General features: G+C 44.0%; 1 protein-coding gene across 1 annotated transcript in view; it reads right to left on the reverse strand.

The window, feature by feature from the left end:
* The window catches only part of GDPD4 (glycerophosphodiester phosphodiesterase domain containing 4), a 42237-nt gene continuing 24526 nt past the window's right edge, over positions 1-17711 (reverse strand). The window contains exons 5-16 of the mRNA XM_041414159.1: positions 14876-14935; positions 13046-13144; positions 10885-10978; positions 9188-9333; positions 8612-8694; positions 7602-7752; positions 6693-6917; positions 5724-5881; positions 3320-3467; positions 2129-2211; positions 509-600; positions 1-32 (exon numbers count right to left, since the gene is read on the reverse strand). Of these exons, the coding sequence (XP_041270093.1) occupies positions 1-32; positions 509-600; positions 2129-2211; positions 3320-3467; positions 5724-5881; positions 6693-6917; positions 7602-7752; positions 8612-8694; positions 9188-9333; positions 10885-10978; positions 13046-13144; positions 14876-14935 (1371 nt within the window). The remainder of the gene's footprint in view (positions 33-508; positions 601-2128; positions 2212-3319; positions 3468-5723; positions 5882-6692; positions 6918-7601; positions 7753-8611; positions 8695-9187; positions 9334-10884; positions 10979-13045; positions 13145-14875; positions 14936-17711) is intronic.

Genomic DNA, 17711 nt, shown 5'->3' on the forward strand with positions numbered 1-17711 from the left:
TCAGGCCAGGACGGCAGGCATGTTACTGAGCTCTGGAAAAGGAGACACACAGTGAGCTACCAAACATCTGCATCTGTTCTGACAGCCACTGTCAGCAAACAGAACCTGTTTGAAAATGCAGGCAGCCTAGGTTGGGTAATTTTGTCTGGATGATAGCTGATAGCCCCACAGGGGCAGAAATGTGGTACGTGGGAGGGTCCTCAGCCAATCCCACCCTGCCTGGCAGAACCAAGAGCTCTTAGTGTCTCCAGAGTCTCTTTTCACAGCATTGCAGAGTAATGACTATTGGAGGGGACATCTGGAGGTGTCTGCCCCAGCCTCTGCTTGAAGCAGGGCCAATTGGATTGAGCTTTTATGGTGTCTGGGGCTGAGATAACCCAGACTGCATCCTTCCTCATTACCCTCCTTTTACGTATAGACACCCATCCCCAACCCACCCATCAGGATCTCGGTACTCCCACAGAGACCACCCTGAGCAGGATGCAGCTGCTCTCCTTGCCCTGCTCACCTGAATTTCTCTTGAATTTGTTGTAGGTGCCACCACTCTCTATCATGAGGTTATTGTCTTGGGCACAGGAGGAGAGATTCTTCTCTCGACACCTGCATGGGGCAAAGCACTTGGGTCAGGCCACTGCTTGCTGTGGTGGTCCCCACAGACCCTGCTGCCTTGGACAGCTTTTTCTTACTTTGTGAGGGCAGGTATTTTGGGATTTTCTCAGGTTCTTACTGAGAAAGGACTCAAGTGCATGACTGATGTCTAAGCATCCACACTTCATGTGTGCTGCATTTTGAAGGCAACTTTCTGACTAAGCCCTGTTTTTTAGGCATGATTTAAGAGCTCCAAAACCCCCGAAATGTTTATAGACATTGGTTCTACATTACAGACTGGTTCTAAAGCAGCCAGGCAAATTTAAAAACTGTGATTTTGGTGTGCTCATAAACCTGACAAGACCACACAGGGCACTGAGGCACTGCTAATGGCCCTTTGGTCTCAGGAGGGCTGGGGATGCCCTTCCTTGGGAAATGCACACAACATGAACATTATCTTGGAGGAGATGGGCATGGCAAGGTGGTGGTGATGCTTTACAGAGCATTTTTGTGTACTGCCCTGAAACCTGTAGCCTTGAAAACAAGGGGAAAGCAGGACTTCAGGAAAGCAGAGCAGGGTAAGAGGGGAAGGAAAGAACCACCTTGCCTAGGGAAAAACCTGGATGCCAAGCAAAAATGCCTGTACAGCTGCTAGTTAATCACTGTCAAACTGCTACTAATTAATTTTTTCACCATCCCAGAGCAATATTAGCAACCTTTTCCTATGCCAAAGCAAGTCAGTTAACAGCAGTCCAGAGTGCTCACCCGAAGGGTTCCCATACTTTCTGCTTGCTGCCACCAGCAGCACCATTGTACTGCCAACACCCTGCAAAAACACTCCCCTGGGCTGGCTGCTCTGATGCTCCCACCCACCCACATCCAGCCAGCTGAAGAGCTGAGCCCAGCACATCCTGCTTTCCTTGGGCACTACTGGGATGAGAGCACAGGCACGTTCCTCATACAGCTGAGGCAGAGCAGAACATCCAGCAGCCAAACACGACCAGCTGGGGTGAGCCCATTCCATGAATCCCAAATTCCCCAATAATCTTTGATGGAGTGGAAGGAAACAGAACGTGGTGTCTGTGACATGGTCAGACATTGTTGTGTGGGAGGATGGATTTCCTGTGGGACTCTGGTATCTGCAGAGAGACATGGGATGCTCAAATATTAACACTGAGAGCTTTCCTAATAAATCAGTCCAAGGAAACACTGTCAAATAGTAATAATAGAAAAATCAGCCCTTTTCTCAGCCCACCAACTTTGATAATTGGTTTTATGTTGGTACTATAAATTCACCAGTTCTCCACTAAACCCTGAGGGCAGACAATGCCTGAGTTGCCAAAATGGAAAGGGAAAATGAGAGCAAGCAGGAGAAACAGAGAAGTTTTGGGACTTCTGGGTCTTTCTTCCCTTTCCAAAAGAGAAAGCTAATGTTCTCAAGTCTAGTTTTAATCCTTCAGGTCACCTGAAAGCATTCCTCCTTCCCTCCACCTGGAGCAAAAGATCAGGTTAGGATGGCCATTAACAACTTGGTAGTTACCAGTGCAGAGCAAAGATGAGTGAGATGAGGAAGGCAGAGGTCAGATCTGTCAGGATCCACATGATGTTGTACTGCTGTGGAGTCTGGAAGAAAACAACAGAGGTTGTGCCACCACCAAGGACCACGAGATTTACAAAAAAAGTTACTCTAGCTCTTTCTTCCTGATTGAATATGGCTGTACAGCTGCCTGGTTTGCATCGGCAGTAACATCCCTTGGGTGTGTAAAGCACTTGATGGCACTTCAAAGTGGCCACTCAGCACTGGGTGTTGGTACTAAATCATTCTCCTTCATACAAGCAGGTCTGTTGTGTAGCCAAGAAGATTTTACCATATCATTGTGAATGCCACAGAGACCTCTTGTTTGTAAGGCAGGTCTTGTACTTCTCAGCTTCACCCCAAATAAAACATCAACTGGTGGCATCTCAATTTCTGGCAAAATTGCCCTTTAGTGAACACCACAGAGAGCCTGGGGTGGCTCCCACTTTAAGAGCATCTGAAGATTCATTCTTACACTGGACCTCCACCCAGACTTAGAATGGACTGAAACACTGCACTTCTCTGGAGGGGAGCATTGTAAAATCTAATTCAAGACTGTGAAGCCAACTGTTTAAAGCCCTTAAAGAGACTCTGGTGGGACCAATTCCCCAGGTGGTTCTTAGGCAGGATAGGTTGTCCAAGGCAGAATAACAAACAGAGAAATTATGTGAAAATTCCTCCCAGAAGGAAGGCGTATTTCTGTAGTTGTTTCCCTTGGACTTGTAGAACGAGACCAAGCTTGACAAGGGCAGTGGGACGCTCTGGGAAAAGAGAAACTTTTGACATCAGTAAGGCGCTTCAAAAGCTAGCTTAGAAATGGAAATCCTCAAGCATCAACTTGTGTCCCCAAAGGCCCTTCCTTTCTTCCTGCACAAGTCTCAATATGACTTCTTTTCCCTTATCTCAAGGCCTAAGGTGATAATCCAAACAAGCAGGGTGCTTCATCCTGAGCCAGGAGAAGAGGGAAGGGTATGGTAACACCTGTAGTGGCTTTGAGGTTCCAGGTAAGCCAGGCTTCAATTCAGGTCCTTCTTATGCAAAGGATCCTTCAAGGATGCTTTATCCATGTGTGAACTGGCCCATCATCTCCAGAGGTAATCATGAACATCCCTACCCTGTTTCCCATCCCCAAGAGGGAGAAAGACTTCCACTTACCATGAGGAAGAGTGGCTGGCTGAGATCCTTCAGCAAGTGGACGGCATTGGTGGTCACAGAGTGTGCCCCAGAGCACCATGCCAGGGAATAGAGCCATGGCTCGTTGACCACATAGAAGTTGGTGGTGATGTTTGCCTCAGCATATTTCCTTTAAAAGACCAAAAGGCAACAACCTTCATTGAGCAAGGAGATTAGCACTTCCTTCGGGCTTACTCAAGGAGATTCGGGAAGATCATGGGAAATGGTTGTAATCTTCTGTAGGGAGTGCTTACTTTAGGACCTAGATAAGGAACATAAAGGAAAGCCAACCAGCCAATAATTAATCATTAACAATTGGTCAATACAGAATAGCTGAACAGCTGGAAACAAATGCAGATAAAGCGCCCAAAAGGTCAAAACCTTTCTATTCCTTCTGCTATATGAATCAACGTAACAATGCATTTGTAAAGGAGGCTGTAGCCAGATGGGGGCCAGTCTCTTCCTTCAAAAGGCATCAGAAATATTCTGGTGTACCATTCTTTCAGCATGGAAGATCTTCAAGCAATAGAACTAGAAGAAATGGACCCAAGCTTCACCAGGGAAGGTTCAGATTGGATATTAGGAAAAAAATTCTTAATGGCAAGGGTTATCAAGCTTTGGAATCAGCTGCCCAGGGAAGTGCTGAAATCATCATCTCTGGAGGTACTTAAACCATGTGGATGTGGCACTTGGGTGGGGACATGGTTTAGTGGTGGTTTAGGCAGTGCTGTGATAATGGCTGGCCTTGATGGTCTCTTAAATCTAAACCATTCATGTTATTCTATAATATTCCCACAGTGTCTTCCAATCCACTGCAGAATCACAGGACAGCCCGAGTTGGAAGGGACAGAAGGCCACAGAGTCCAGCTCTTCAGTTAATTGCTCAGGTAGGGATTGAACCCACAATGTTGGTGTTGGTTAGAGCTCCTGACTTGGTTAGGCCAGCTGAGCTAATCTTTGAAGCTGGCCACCCAAGTTTGTTATGGTTGCTCCATCAACACATCATTTCTCAAGTTATTATAAGCTATTGAAACTTAATATGAAATAAGTTCATTCCTTGTATAAAGGTAATGGATCATCAATATCTGCATTTATAAATCTACTCAGGAACTCTCCAAGGTTTACCCAAATTGATCTGCCTGTGATTTTTTATAACCTTTCAGCCTGGAGAAAAGAAGGCTCTGAGGAGACCTTAGAGCAACCTCCAGTACTGAGATAGGCTACAAAAGAGCTGGAGAGGGACATTTTACAAGGGCATTGAGTGACAGGACAAGGGAGCATGGCCTTAAATTGAAGGGGGAAAGGTTTAGATCAGACATTAGGAAAAAATTCTTAATTGTGAGGGTGATTGAGACACTGGTACAGACTGCCCAGAGAGGTTGGGGGACTCCCCATCTCTGGAGGTGTTCAAGGCCAGGCTATGGGGCTCTGAGAAACCAGGTCTAGTGGGAGCTTTCCTGCCCATAGCAGGAAGGCTGTAACTAGATGGTGCTGAAAGTCCCTTACAACCCAAACCATTCTGTGATTCTATGATTCTATGATTTTACATCCTGTGACAATTATAACTGAGAAAACATGAACATTACTCTTGTCTAAAGGATTAAAATTTTTCATTTCTTTTTCATTTCAACTAGACTTCAATGGTTTTGGGCATTGAAAAAAGCAAAAAATCTTATTTACAAAAGGAGAGCTGGACAGGTAAAGCTGGAGGGTTTTGGTGATTTGTTGGGTTATTTTGCCATGTGAGAGTAGCATTTTGAGAACTTCTGCAATGAATGTGGAGCCTTTCATCATAAAATGACATTTTCAGAGTGTCACATGCAACAGACTACTGGTAGCAACAGACAATAAATGATGTCTTCAAAACACCGGCTACCAGAGAGTGATGGTCTCCCACCACAGCATTATGCACTCCCACTGGTGTTTGTGGAAGAGCCAAGGGAGGTTAAATAGTTGTTCATCCTCCTTGATTTGGTGTTGGTGGGACTGGGGATGGCACAAAAAAAAAATGCAATAAATCAGGATACAGCTGTGTTGTTCTGACCACCTCCTTGATTTGGTGTTGGTGGGACTGGGGATGGCACAAAAAAAAATGCAATAAATCAGGATTCAGCTGTTGTTCTGACCAGAAGATCCTCACATCCTGGTCAGCATGGAATTGAGGATAGCCAGATTTAATTACACCTGCCACCTCTTGATCAACAGTAGGAGTGAACTGCAGCCTGTCACCCCTAAAATACATCAGGGATGGCTACTTGATCTGAATGATCTATTCCCAAAACATTATAGTCTCTGGAACTGGTCACTGGAGGGAGACATTGCCCCACGCATGGGGCAAACATAGTCCAGATGTACCCCAAAGATTGTACTTGGGGCTGAAACCTACCGGATATCTTCACTGGACATGTCAGTGTAGACCAGATTGAGTTTGACAATATTGTGCTTTAATAGGTCTTCTATTGGTGCCTTTCTGCCCATGGTGTGCTGAAACCCTGGAGCAACAGATTGAACAAAGGACCTCACGCTGTTATGCAGCCACAGGACCTGCAGGCAGCAAGAGGAACCAGTGAATTCTCAGCAGAAGAATTCATGCCCCAATATGCCCCACTGTGCACACAAGCCCAGTAGAGATAACGTCTTCAGGGACTTAACCCAGCCTGTCAAATTTTCTCCCAATGTTTCTCCCAATGATCAAATAATATTCAGATGCAGGGTTAGAACTTGCAAGCCACTTGTACCAAGAAATAAGTATCCACTGTTCCTTGCTTATCTGCTGGAAATCAGTGAGTATGTTTCACACAGCCCAACAAAAGATGCAGTGTTAAAAATGAATGAAAATACAGCTTTGGTTTATGGAAAAGGCAACCAAAAATGTTCTGTTCTACCATTCTTCCAGCATGGAAGAAAAGATCTTCAGCAGATACAGATCAGCATAACTCCCCAGACATCAATGGGTACACAACCTCATTCCCATGAGTTTAGCATTCATCCACTGCCAGGGAGAGGAAGGCAATAAAGACTTGCAATTTATTTTAATTTAAGCCAGGAATTTTTATGCAATACATAAAAAAAGCATGGGTAGCAGGGAATAGAGTGATAATGATTACATTTATGGAGAGGTGCTGTTTAGGAGCTAAGGCATCAGCTGGTATATACGCTGCCTTTTTTCTTGTCCTGCTGAAGAATTACAGTATTGTGAACCTTCTGAGTATATCAGGAATATACTCCAAATGATGCCTTTTAAATCAAGTGAAATGCAACGGGCCAATTTTATGCAGGTGAAATCATGCAGAGTAAACCCCAAAGTCCCAATGAGGAGAGCAAGAAAAAGGGATATGCAGTGAGGCCACCCTACCAGATGGCGTTTAATCTTCGACTCTTTGAGGATGACATCCAGGACTTTGCGGAGCCACAAGTTCCTGTAAGGATGTTTCTCTGGAGGGCGGTAGAGATCAAATATCACAAGTTTATTGTGACTGTCTGCCAGGCGCAAAAAACTACTTAGCGTGTAAATGGACTGATTCTTTGCCTGCTTTTGATCTGCCTTTGACAGGGAGCTCATCCCTACAAATGGTTTGTTCTAGAAATAAAAACATATTTAAAAAAAAAAAAAGGAAATCAATCAGTTAGTTTGCTCTGGGAGTCAGCTGTATCTCTAAGAGGGAAAAAGTTTTATGTCAGTCTTCAACAGGTGGGGATAATTTATTTTGCTTATTTCTTCTACATAAGAAATAGGGGAAGCTAACCCAGGCTGTGAGGACACTGCTTCTGGGACCTAAATTGCACAGTTCAAAGCTAGCTCTGCTGTGCTTCTCTATCCCACCTTGTTAGCTCTGAATACTATAAACAACACATTGCACAAGTAGCTCTTTTCTTCTTCCCCCAGCCCATGAGCTCTGCTGCTGCCTTGATAAGGTGACACAAAAACACCGACCATCGAATTCTTACAGGTCTCCTTAGCCTGAAGGCAAACTGGACAAATCAAAGAGACCCAAATTGATTGATTTACACCAAATTATTTGAGTTTTGACTTAACTAGCAGTTCCTCTTCTAACACTGATGCTGTTAAATAACAGACAGTGTCTCTTTTACATCCAGTTGGTGATAGTCATGAAATCATATGAAAAGTTTGCATTGGAAGACACCCTTAAAGCTCATCTAGTTCAAGCCCCCTGCAATAAACAGGGATGTGTCCAACTGGATCAGGTTGCCTAGAGTCCAATCCAACTGACCTTGAATGCTTCTAGCCCTTTATGATGCTTACCTTAAGGAACCACTTTCCAGCGTTCAGTTTCCGCAGGGCATCCCAGGAGAAAAATGAAGCAGCTTTACCAGCGTCATTAGGGTAGACCTCTTCGATGTTAGTTGTCCTCCTCAAGGTGTCATCATGCATGAGGAAAGGAACCCCATCATAGCTGCCAGAGAGGAAGAGTTCAGGTCAGCTGGGGAGCAGGTTCATTCACAGCATGAGCAGACTCAAGCCAGGTCACAAGAACATGTGGGCCACTGTAAATGCAGCACAGTATAGCAGTTCTTTGCAGAATATGCAATACAGAGGAATACTGAGGCTCATGAGACCAGGTTATTTCCAGCTTAAATACTTTTAGGAGATCTCACAGAAATCATGCTTGTCTGTGTCACAGTTTCCCTAGGGGCAACATGAAGGACGTGACCTCTTTGTCTACCAACTCCCTCAAAAATGGTTAGTTACTTATGGTTGAAATCTCTTTTTGCTGACATCAAAGTGTTTCTGTGGTTTTCAGAGACTGAATTTTGAATGGTAGTGATGGAAACACAAAATTTTCTTTTACAGAAAGGTCTAGTTTAGTAGAACAAATGTTAGTGTTTTTCTCATTCAGTGCCTGTGAACAGCTCATCCTGCACAGAATGTTAGCATTTCATGGCAATGAAAGGCAACTAAAGATCTAACAATTAGGGCAATGCTGCCACAAATCTGAACACAATTTTCTGTTGGTTTGTAGACCTGATATAACCCTCACTGTGACCTGGAAGTCAGGCTAGATTAGGGGTTTGTTCTTATACTCTGCCAGGCATTTAAAACACACTGTAGCAATAACGATTGTTAAATCAATAGCTGCAGCTTATTGACTTGCCTGAGAACAACCATGCCCTACAGCCCCTGTCATCACAGGACAGCTGAGGCACCCTGTCCCAGCCATCAGTAAAACCCAACTGCCTGGAGCTGCATGTCTCCAAAGACAGCTCTTAGAAGAACAAGCATATATTCTGTGAGATGTGATGGTTTGCCCTCACCTTATAGCGACATCTGTTTCAAGCCCATCCCCACCATGCTCAATTGTCTTCAGAAATGACATCTCAGTGTTTTCTGGTGCCAGCTGAAAAAAAAGGCACATAAGCAGATAATTTTCAAACATGCTCTGGAGGACTCTGCAAATACTTTCTGCTTCTTTGTAACATCTCAGTTTTTTATTAAGGGAGCATCATTATATTGCTAAAGTCGACTGTTTGTTTTCTTCCACTTTAGCCAAACCCATTGTGTACAAGAATAACAGAATCATAGAATGGTTTAGGGTGGAAGGGGCCTTGAAGATCACCCTATTCCAATTTCCCTGTCAGAGCAGAGCCACCTTCCACTAGGTTGCTCAGGGCCCCCTCCAACCTGGTCTTGTCCCTCAGGAACATTGTTTTGCTTGTAAGCCAACTCTTGCAGTGATGCCTTTGGCATGCAGTGGCAATGACCAGAAATGTTTCCACCCTCCACAAATTTCATGGGGGAAAAAAAAAAAAAAAAAAACCACAAACAACAAAGGATGATGATGAAAGTAGCAACACACAGGACGAAGAAATTACGTAATTTCTTCGACTTACCATTGGTGCTCCACGGTGTCCAATGAGGGCTGGCTTTGGTCCAAGTGTTCCCATCTCTCTGATGCAAGGAGAGTACATCCCCAGAGGTATCAAGAAAAGAAAGAGAAGGATAGCCAGGTATGGACCAACAATTATCACCTGAGTAACTGAAAGAATTTGAAGGAGGAAGGCTAGAGTTAATCCACATCGTAACGTACGAGTCTGCCTTGCCACTTAACTTTTAATCGAATCCTCCATCTAAGTAGATTCTGGGCTTTGTCCCATCCCTTTTTCCTTTCCTTCTTCCCCTAATTTTCACTTTCTCTCCAAACAATGCAACCCAGGAAAACGAATTGGTCAAAGCAAAGATGCAGGCTGTCAGGACTGCAGGTTTTAAGCTTTAATTACATCTCACCATGCCTGACAGGAAGATATGGCTTTATTTCTTTTTTTCTTTAGACATGATGCAATTAAATCTCCTCCACATGTAGAAAAACAATCCTCAGCAGAAGGATGCTAACTTTTTCTTACTCAGATGAGAACAAGCACCATTTTCAAGTTTCATTCCCAATGAAGAAGAGTAGCTACCTCTCCTTCAACTATGTTGCATCTCTTTACTTTGAATGCTTCCCTGGTTCATTCAGATGGTTGGTAGTGACTGTCTGTGTGTGACCTAGATAATCCTACAGACCCTGAGAGCACGGATATTGCACCTCAGAAACTTGCCAACTCATCTATCTGTCTTCTCCCAAGTCTGTTGACCCATTGCCCAAGAGCCCCAGGAATCCTTCTCCTCAGGGACCAAAAGAGTTCTTCTGAGAAATGAGCACCTATGAACGAACACCTCTTTCTTGAATGGGTACCACCATCCTCTGTGCCAGTGGCTCTGAAGGAATTTGGGCTTACACTAAGATGATGTACTAAGCTAGGACTACCTCAGGCATGGTGGTATATAATGTCTAGGGTCCCTTGTATTCTCCCCCAACCTCCCCAGCTGCAGTTCAACAGGAAAAGTCTTGGATGGGAAAAACACACTTTCACCAGTCCATTCTATCTGTGATTGTTATAGCAAACCAATATCTGAAGATGACTGTCGGGTAGATAATTTTGGCTATATGGAGAGACAATAAGAGAAAAACAGCCACTCCAGTTAGGTTCTTCTGCAGTTGTTCCTGGCATCTGGCTTCATCCTTACACATTTGGTCATTCCTCCTAGAGGTGGGCAGGAACTTCCCACGAGATAACACTAGGAACTGATCAAAAAGACCTTTTCCCTTTCCCAGCTGGCCTCTGCTGAGGTATGCTAGTCTGAAGTGGTTTGTCTGACTGGACTGGAGATCCCTTCTGTACACAGCAAGCAAAAATCAGCCAAGGGAGCTGCCACTGGCTGCTTTCTCCTGCAGAGGGCCAAACAAATTTTCACTCATGACTCAGAACATTTGTGCTTCTGCTAGTCTCCTCCACCTCAGCACAGATCACTGCCTCAGTAGAGGGCAAAACACTGCAAGGTAACACACGAACAAGCAACAGACTGAGACAGCAACAGGGCAGTGCACAGCCCAAGCCCCAGCCCTACTAATTTCCCTGAGAGATGCAGAATTTGGAAGTCTCCTCCAGATGGAGTGCAGGTGTGGGAGGAAAGGGCTCCTGCATGCCTCTTTTCCCATGCTTGTATATATCTTTTATCATACTGGAAGCAGGAACCAGAGCTGCCGTACCTTTCTTATCTGCTCTGATGGCATGAAGAGCCACAGGCCAGGCAAGAAGGACCATGATGGCAATTGCCCCTATGTGCAGGTAAGGAGCTGTGACCTGGCAAGGAGAAAAAAGGGATTTTAGTCAAAGGATGAACTGTGGAGACAGATGGAAACAATCCTATTAGAGCTACAGTCCTTACACCTGGATGGGCTCCTGCTGCAGATACCAGCAGTCAACCTCTCTCCCTCACTTCTGCTGGATCCCCAAACACCTCAGGAGTCAGAAGAGAGACATGTGCCCCTGACCAGGCCAGGGAGGAGTGTGTCCCAGCCTAAGGAGTGCTCCTCAATTCTTTACTTTCTCCTGAATCAGCTGAAGGGGACACAACTACCCTCCTCCATGAGGACATGATGCCACTACTGATATCAATAATCTGTGAGCATCTTCCAGTTTAACCCAATATAAACGACTCCAATCCAATCCCATCCAGGCAATCGCTATCTCCACACCACACCACGCCGCAGTTAAATCATTAAATTGATGTCAACAAACCTGAGTGATAAAATGTGGTATTTACTACCTGTGGTATGAAACTATCTACTGTGATATAATAGAAGCAGATATATTAGATGATATTGCTGGACAGTTATAGTTAATAGATGTGATTTTTTTAATCCTAAAGATTAAACAAGAAGATCATAAAACAGGAATCACTTCTATGCTTAGCATGAATGCATGAAAAGAGTTGGAAACCAAGCAGAAATACAGAATCTAAACGGTTGTTGGTCTAACACATTTTTCCTAAAACTAGGCAAATTTGAACTAGAAACCAGTCCATTTTTTTTCTCATGCCCATCAGTGCCCTGTGGCAAATATTCCAGCTAGAACTGACAGTTATTATGGTATGTGCTAGGGAAAAAAACAACAAACAACTCTCCAGATGCAAACCTTTCCTGTTTCTTAGTCCTGATGCTCAATTCTCTAAGCTGGAAGGGTTGAAGAAAGCAGCAGTCACTGGGACATGTTACTGCACATGACACTGCCTGCCCTGGACACCTGACACCAACATCTCCTGACCAGAAGCAGGATTCAGTCATGCAAGCAGAGGTGCCATCTGAGATGTCCGGAATACCTGAGATAGATTTGCTAGGCTAATGGACATGGCACAGTATCTACAAGAGGTTCATGTCCTTTGGGAACAGCAATGGGAGGCCATCTCAAAAGGCATGGAAGCCCAAAATAAACAGCACCTTTGGGGAACCCAAAGGCTCTTGTGTCGCCTTCTCCTCATCCACATCCCTTGGTGTCTGTCGGGGAGGAGAAGCTGATGGTTTGTCATTACCTTTGCCAGTGCTTAACCCAGTGGTTAGCGACCTGTAGAACAGGAATGTGCAATTAACCACTCCCTACAAACACCACATCTTCAATTCCTCTGCCAGTCCACTTGCATTGCGCTCCCAGCCTTCACAAGCACCAAGACACATAGGGGAGAGGTAGAAGACCCAAACAGCATAAAATTATAGAACTGTAGAGTGGTTTGGATCCTGCAAAGCAGCTGTGGAGTCAAAGGCTACATGCTTCTTCCTTCCCAATTCAAGTGGGGACCTGGATGCTCAGACACTGAGCAGCACTGGACAGCTCTTGCCTCCGCCTTCAGATCTGGTGAGAGTTGAGGAGGCCAGCAACTATGAACTCTGACCTCCTGCATCCAGCATTTTGTCCCACCTGACACCAGCGTTCTCCACCTGCTCCCCAACAACCCAGTGTGCTCATGCCCTCAGGAGATGAAGCTCTTCTGAGTCACAAGAGACTGAAACTGTGCTGTACCAGCAGATTGGGATGAGGGAGAAAGTTCATGTTTCAGCAAACCTACCAGCCTAAGGGCTCTGATTTACCTGCCCTGGACAGCTGAAATTTAACAGTACACCTAAATTTTTGAGGAGGGAAAAGAAAAAAGGGCTTTAATTTTCTATATCTTTCCAAACTGGGATGTGTTAAATCACATAGCTTGAAACTCAACCTCGGGAAATGTAAAGTCATAATAAAAGTTTTCTCAGGATGTACCTTGCTAACAAAACCCATGTGAAAGACATCCACCATACAGAGTATCTTCTGCCAATTGTCACAAAATACTCCTTTAAACAAGCTGCTCTTTCAAATAGACCTCCTAACCCCCCTTACCTGGAATGACAGACGGACAGTTTTCCGGTGATCTCGCCAGAGTATGGATAATGCAAAGAGGGATGCGAGAGAGAAGCCCAGGACAAGAAAAGTCCCAATCTGGGGGACACAAAGAAGACATAAATCAGCCTCAGCATTTCTGCATAGGGTATGCTATCCATCCTAGTCATGGCTAATTTAAGCAGCTGGAAAAATTGTTTCAGATGCATGAGATTGACTGTGCCAGTTCAGAGACAGAGAGATCCAACAGGTCTAAAACCAAATCCACAATGCTATCAGTATGGTAGAACTGATTTCAGGAGTTGGATACTCAACTAAGTCAGCTCTCAGGATTCTCTCTGTAATCAGTGGAGAAAGAGGAATTTCAGAGGTGATCCATTCCTGCTTGCGTTATGGTGGAATATGCCTCTCTCTCTCTATTGACATAGATGGAGCCTAGGTGATCAGCTTACATTAAGTCCCTAACCTGCAGATGGGATTCATCACTTCTAAATTTAGAAGTGACAAAATCCACCCAAAAGGGACAACAACACAACTTCCTTGTTCTATGAGCTGCCTTGTAACAGGCTTCAGCAATAACAAACCCTCCCATAATTAAGAGATGAGAGCACTTTTTAACCAAAAACGTGAGCAATGCCTCAGTCAATTCTTCAGCTTCTTATTCGGTTTGGTACCAGCACTTTGGTAATGGCACACATTTCTTGGTATATCATCTTTCTGCTGACAACTAAAGGTAATTGCACCAAGGCCCTAACCATTCTTCAGGGGATCTTCTATGGATCAATACTTTAATAATCTATCCCTAATCCCTTGCACCCAAGAATGCCTCTTTTTTATTTTTTTTTTTCATTTTTTTTTGGTTGATTGGTTTTTTTACAAATTCTTCTACAACTTTCTGGTTCTTCTGGAACCCATTTTTCAATAGTAAAGATCATGCAGTTTCCATTACTTAAATGAAGCAGCACAGGATCAAGCATGTTCAGCTATTCCCTCCCCCTGCAGCTTTTGCAATCACATTGCATCCTACCCTAAACTGCATGGACAAAGAATCATTTTTAAATGCCTCACATAGCCTCAAAAATTACATAAGGAAGATTATTCTAACCCATAATTTTATAGCAACAAGGCCTTGATAATTTGTTTCCGTGCCTTCAAAACTCTAAAAGGCATTTCCCAAATCCTAGAATTAAGAACTACAGAACAGTTTTATTTGAAAGGGACTTTAAAGATTGTCTAGTTCCAGCCCCCCTGCCATGGACACTAGATCAGATTTCTCAGGGCCCCATCCAGCCTCGTCTTGAACACTCCCAGGGAACCACCCAAAGACCAAAAGGCATAAGGCACCAGGATGCCTTGGAAAAGCCATCTTTCTCTCCTGTGGAGAGAGCAGACACTTTTTTCACTGTTGCTGGGGTCTGATCCAGAAATTCATGCAGTGTTTCTCATGAAAACTTTGCTTTTGACTTCATATGTAGATGTGTCAAATACAGACATCTTCACCTGAAGAGTCACTGCAGGCACCTTTTAGAGTCAGTGAGGGGAAAAAAGGTTTTTTGAGTGTTATTCGTCTTTTCTTAATTTAGAGGCTTATGACCAGCTGGATGAATTGCATCCTCAGAGGATTCATTTCCCTCCACTGAGTTCAAAAGGAGTCTGAGTGATCAGCTCAGGTGGAGATATCATTTTCATGGGTATCTCAATCTCATAAGATTAACCTTTTCCCTCTCTTCCTTCTCTCCCATAGTCCAAGAGGTTTTCTGTGCAAAGAAACACCACAGACTCAATTAAAAGCATAGATTAGAGTTACCAGAAAGCCCTGACTCTCCCCACCTTGTGACTCCAGTGCAGGTACAGCTGCTGACCTTCTGCGAGTAAACACATCGCGAGGACCTGGGAAATCAAGAAGAGATTGTATGCATCCTGGTGGAAGGTGTGACCTGTGCCCGTGAGGCACTTCTGGAATTAATTTTGCATTGGGAAGTTACTTTACACTAGGTCTTCCTGCACAATGTCAATGTTTGCAAGAGAGGTGTATGGAGAGAAAAGTTTAGTGCTACAGTAAAATTGCTTCTGAAATGGCCAAGCACATATCAAGACTGCCCTTCAGGATCAAAGACATTTTTTCCAGGTAATAGATAATTGGGCACTTTGGGGTACTTGCTTACAATGACTTTTTGTGAGGAGTCTCTAAAAGAGGCATGATGGCCAGGGTCAATTATTATTGTATAAACCAATACAGCACTAACCTTCACTATTTTCTATGCATTTATTGTGATTAGAGGCATATCGACCACAGGAGAGAAGTCCAGGAATTTAAAATGCCCCAGAGCAGCACAAAAGTACAGAGCAGACAGAAAAAAAGGCAATTCTTCCACATTAACCACAGAGAATGTAAGAGACAGGCACATCTCAGATCTGTTTCGGAGAAAAGTGTCTTGAGGACTAAATGACTCCAATTTTTGGTGGTTGGCATGTCCCTTCCACCTGATGGCAAATTGGAGCCCTTGGGAAGGGTTCCTGTGAAGCATACTGCAAACCCCAGCCAGGACAGAGGACAACCCAAGATGCCTTGAACACCAACAAGCCAAGAATGAGGCAAGTCAGCCCATGGTTCTCATGCAGAGCTTCTTCACATAGTTCCATACCTAAGTAACCAGTGAGTCTGGAGATAAATTTCACCCCAAGAAACACTTTGCTGCTGTTAAAATGCACAGGTCTATGCTCAGGAATCTAAACGCCTGGGGAAACTTCCCAACCACTGTAAAGGATCATTTTGGGACCAGTATCACCAGGTATCAGGGTTTAGAGGAAAGTATGTTAGTAGACACCAGTGCTCCACTGAGGAGGATCATTTATGATGCAAGTCCCTCCAGACTGTAGGATAGCGGGATTGCACAAAAACAAGATACATAGATTTGGGGGAAGAAGGTCTTCTCTCCTGAAACTCGACTGCAAGTCATTTCCTATTCATGTACAAACACACTCTCTTTCCAGGGTCATGCTGATTTGAAGCAAGACACACAGCCAGGTTGGATGGGGCTTTGAGCAACATGGTCTAGTTGTAGACATTCCTGTCATGACAGGGGGACGGGAATTAGACACCTTGAAGGTCCCTTCCAACAAAAACTATTTTACAATTCTGTGATAAACTCAGCAGTGAACGTAAGTACTTCTTGACATGTTGGCTTCCTGTAATGCACTAAATGCACCCAGTATAGGATGAGTAACATGGGAGAAGTTGAGAGAGAACTGAAATACTGCTAAATATCTTAAATCAGCCCCAAGGAAACAAGCTATTTCAGGGTGAAAAAATGAGAGCAAAAAGCCACTCTGCTCCTTTGCTGCAAGTGATGTTACACAAAGGCCTGAATAGAGTAAAGCCAAATATTTAGAACATTCTGAGCCAGAAGGGACACACAAAGATCATCAAAGTCCATCTTCTGTCCCTGTGCAAAATCACATCAAGAATCACACCATGCTCCTGAGAGCACAGTCCAAATACTCTTGAACTCAGGGCACTCAGACAGACTTGGTCCCATGACTACTTCCCTGGGGAGCCTGTTCCAGTGCCCAACAATCCTCTGGGTGAAAAACCTTCTCCTAATTTTTAACCTAAATCTCCACTGATACTGTTTTATGATATTCCCTCATGTCTTCTCACTCATCTGTGTACTCCAAATTACTTCCACACACTTTCTGAGATTGTCTAATATAAGTACAGAGAGCTTAGGTGATCAGTGTGTTTCTGACTAATACTGCCAAGGTTAGAGTGAAGGTCCCTCCTGCCAATCCCATCATCTCCAAGAATCTTACAGCCTCCAACTCTTGCATCCTTCTCTTCTTTAAAATGAGGTGTGGAAGTGTCTCCCATCCACCTTCTACCTGCAAAGTGAGGATTAAGGGATGCTTCCCAGTGTCAAGAGAAATGGATTCACTGCAGTGCAAATTTCATTTCTGTCTCCCTCTTTCAGAATGGCTGCACTGACCACAAGGTTTTTCTGCAAAGCGTGGACAGGAGATGCTTAACTCCACTCTACTTCAGCATGGGAACTACCTTGTAATCATCTCAATACTTCTGGTGAGGTGTGCGCAGGCTCTGAACCTACACTACAAGGACGTGCAAGCATGTATTCAAACACTTGGCTCATGTGAAACATCTGCTCACTCAGATGTTCACAGCAGCTGGATTCATTCACTTTATGGCAAAAAACTCAGAACTTGTCTGGTACCCCAGTCTCTTAGGGATGGAGTTCTTTGAGGTCACATTTTGGATTTCAGTGTCAATGTACTATTTTGTGTCCTCTCCATCTATGAATTAAGAGGTCACAATACATCTGAACCTCTTCACTTTGTACAGTCACAAGTCACCTTCTCACAACCCTTAGAAAAAACATGGTTGAACTGCAGAGAGGCAAATGTTATCTGTTGGGATTTGAAAGACTATACAAGAAAAGATTTTTCTTCTCCACTGAGCATAAAAAGTTCTGTAATTAGACCCCTCAATTTAACCTTTTAGCCTTAATGGGGATGAGAAAATTGTCTTGGGGAGTGGTTGAACAATTGAATTAATTGAAATTGATTGTGTGAAAAAATGACAATCATGCATGTGGATGGAGAGCATCTTTTTCCAGACAGTTAGTGCTTTCTTGTGCAGCATTTTCTTCCA

The sequence above is a fragment of the Onychostruthus taczanowskii genome, unplaced genomic scaffold (genome assembly GCF_017590055.1).
Source record: "Onychostruthus taczanowskii isolate IOZ18803 unplaced genomic scaffold, ASM1759005v1 scaffold44, whole genome shotgun sequence".
Lineage (NCBI taxonomy): Eukaryota > Metazoa > Chordata > Aves > Passeriformes > Passeridae > Onychostruthus > Onychostruthus taczanowskii.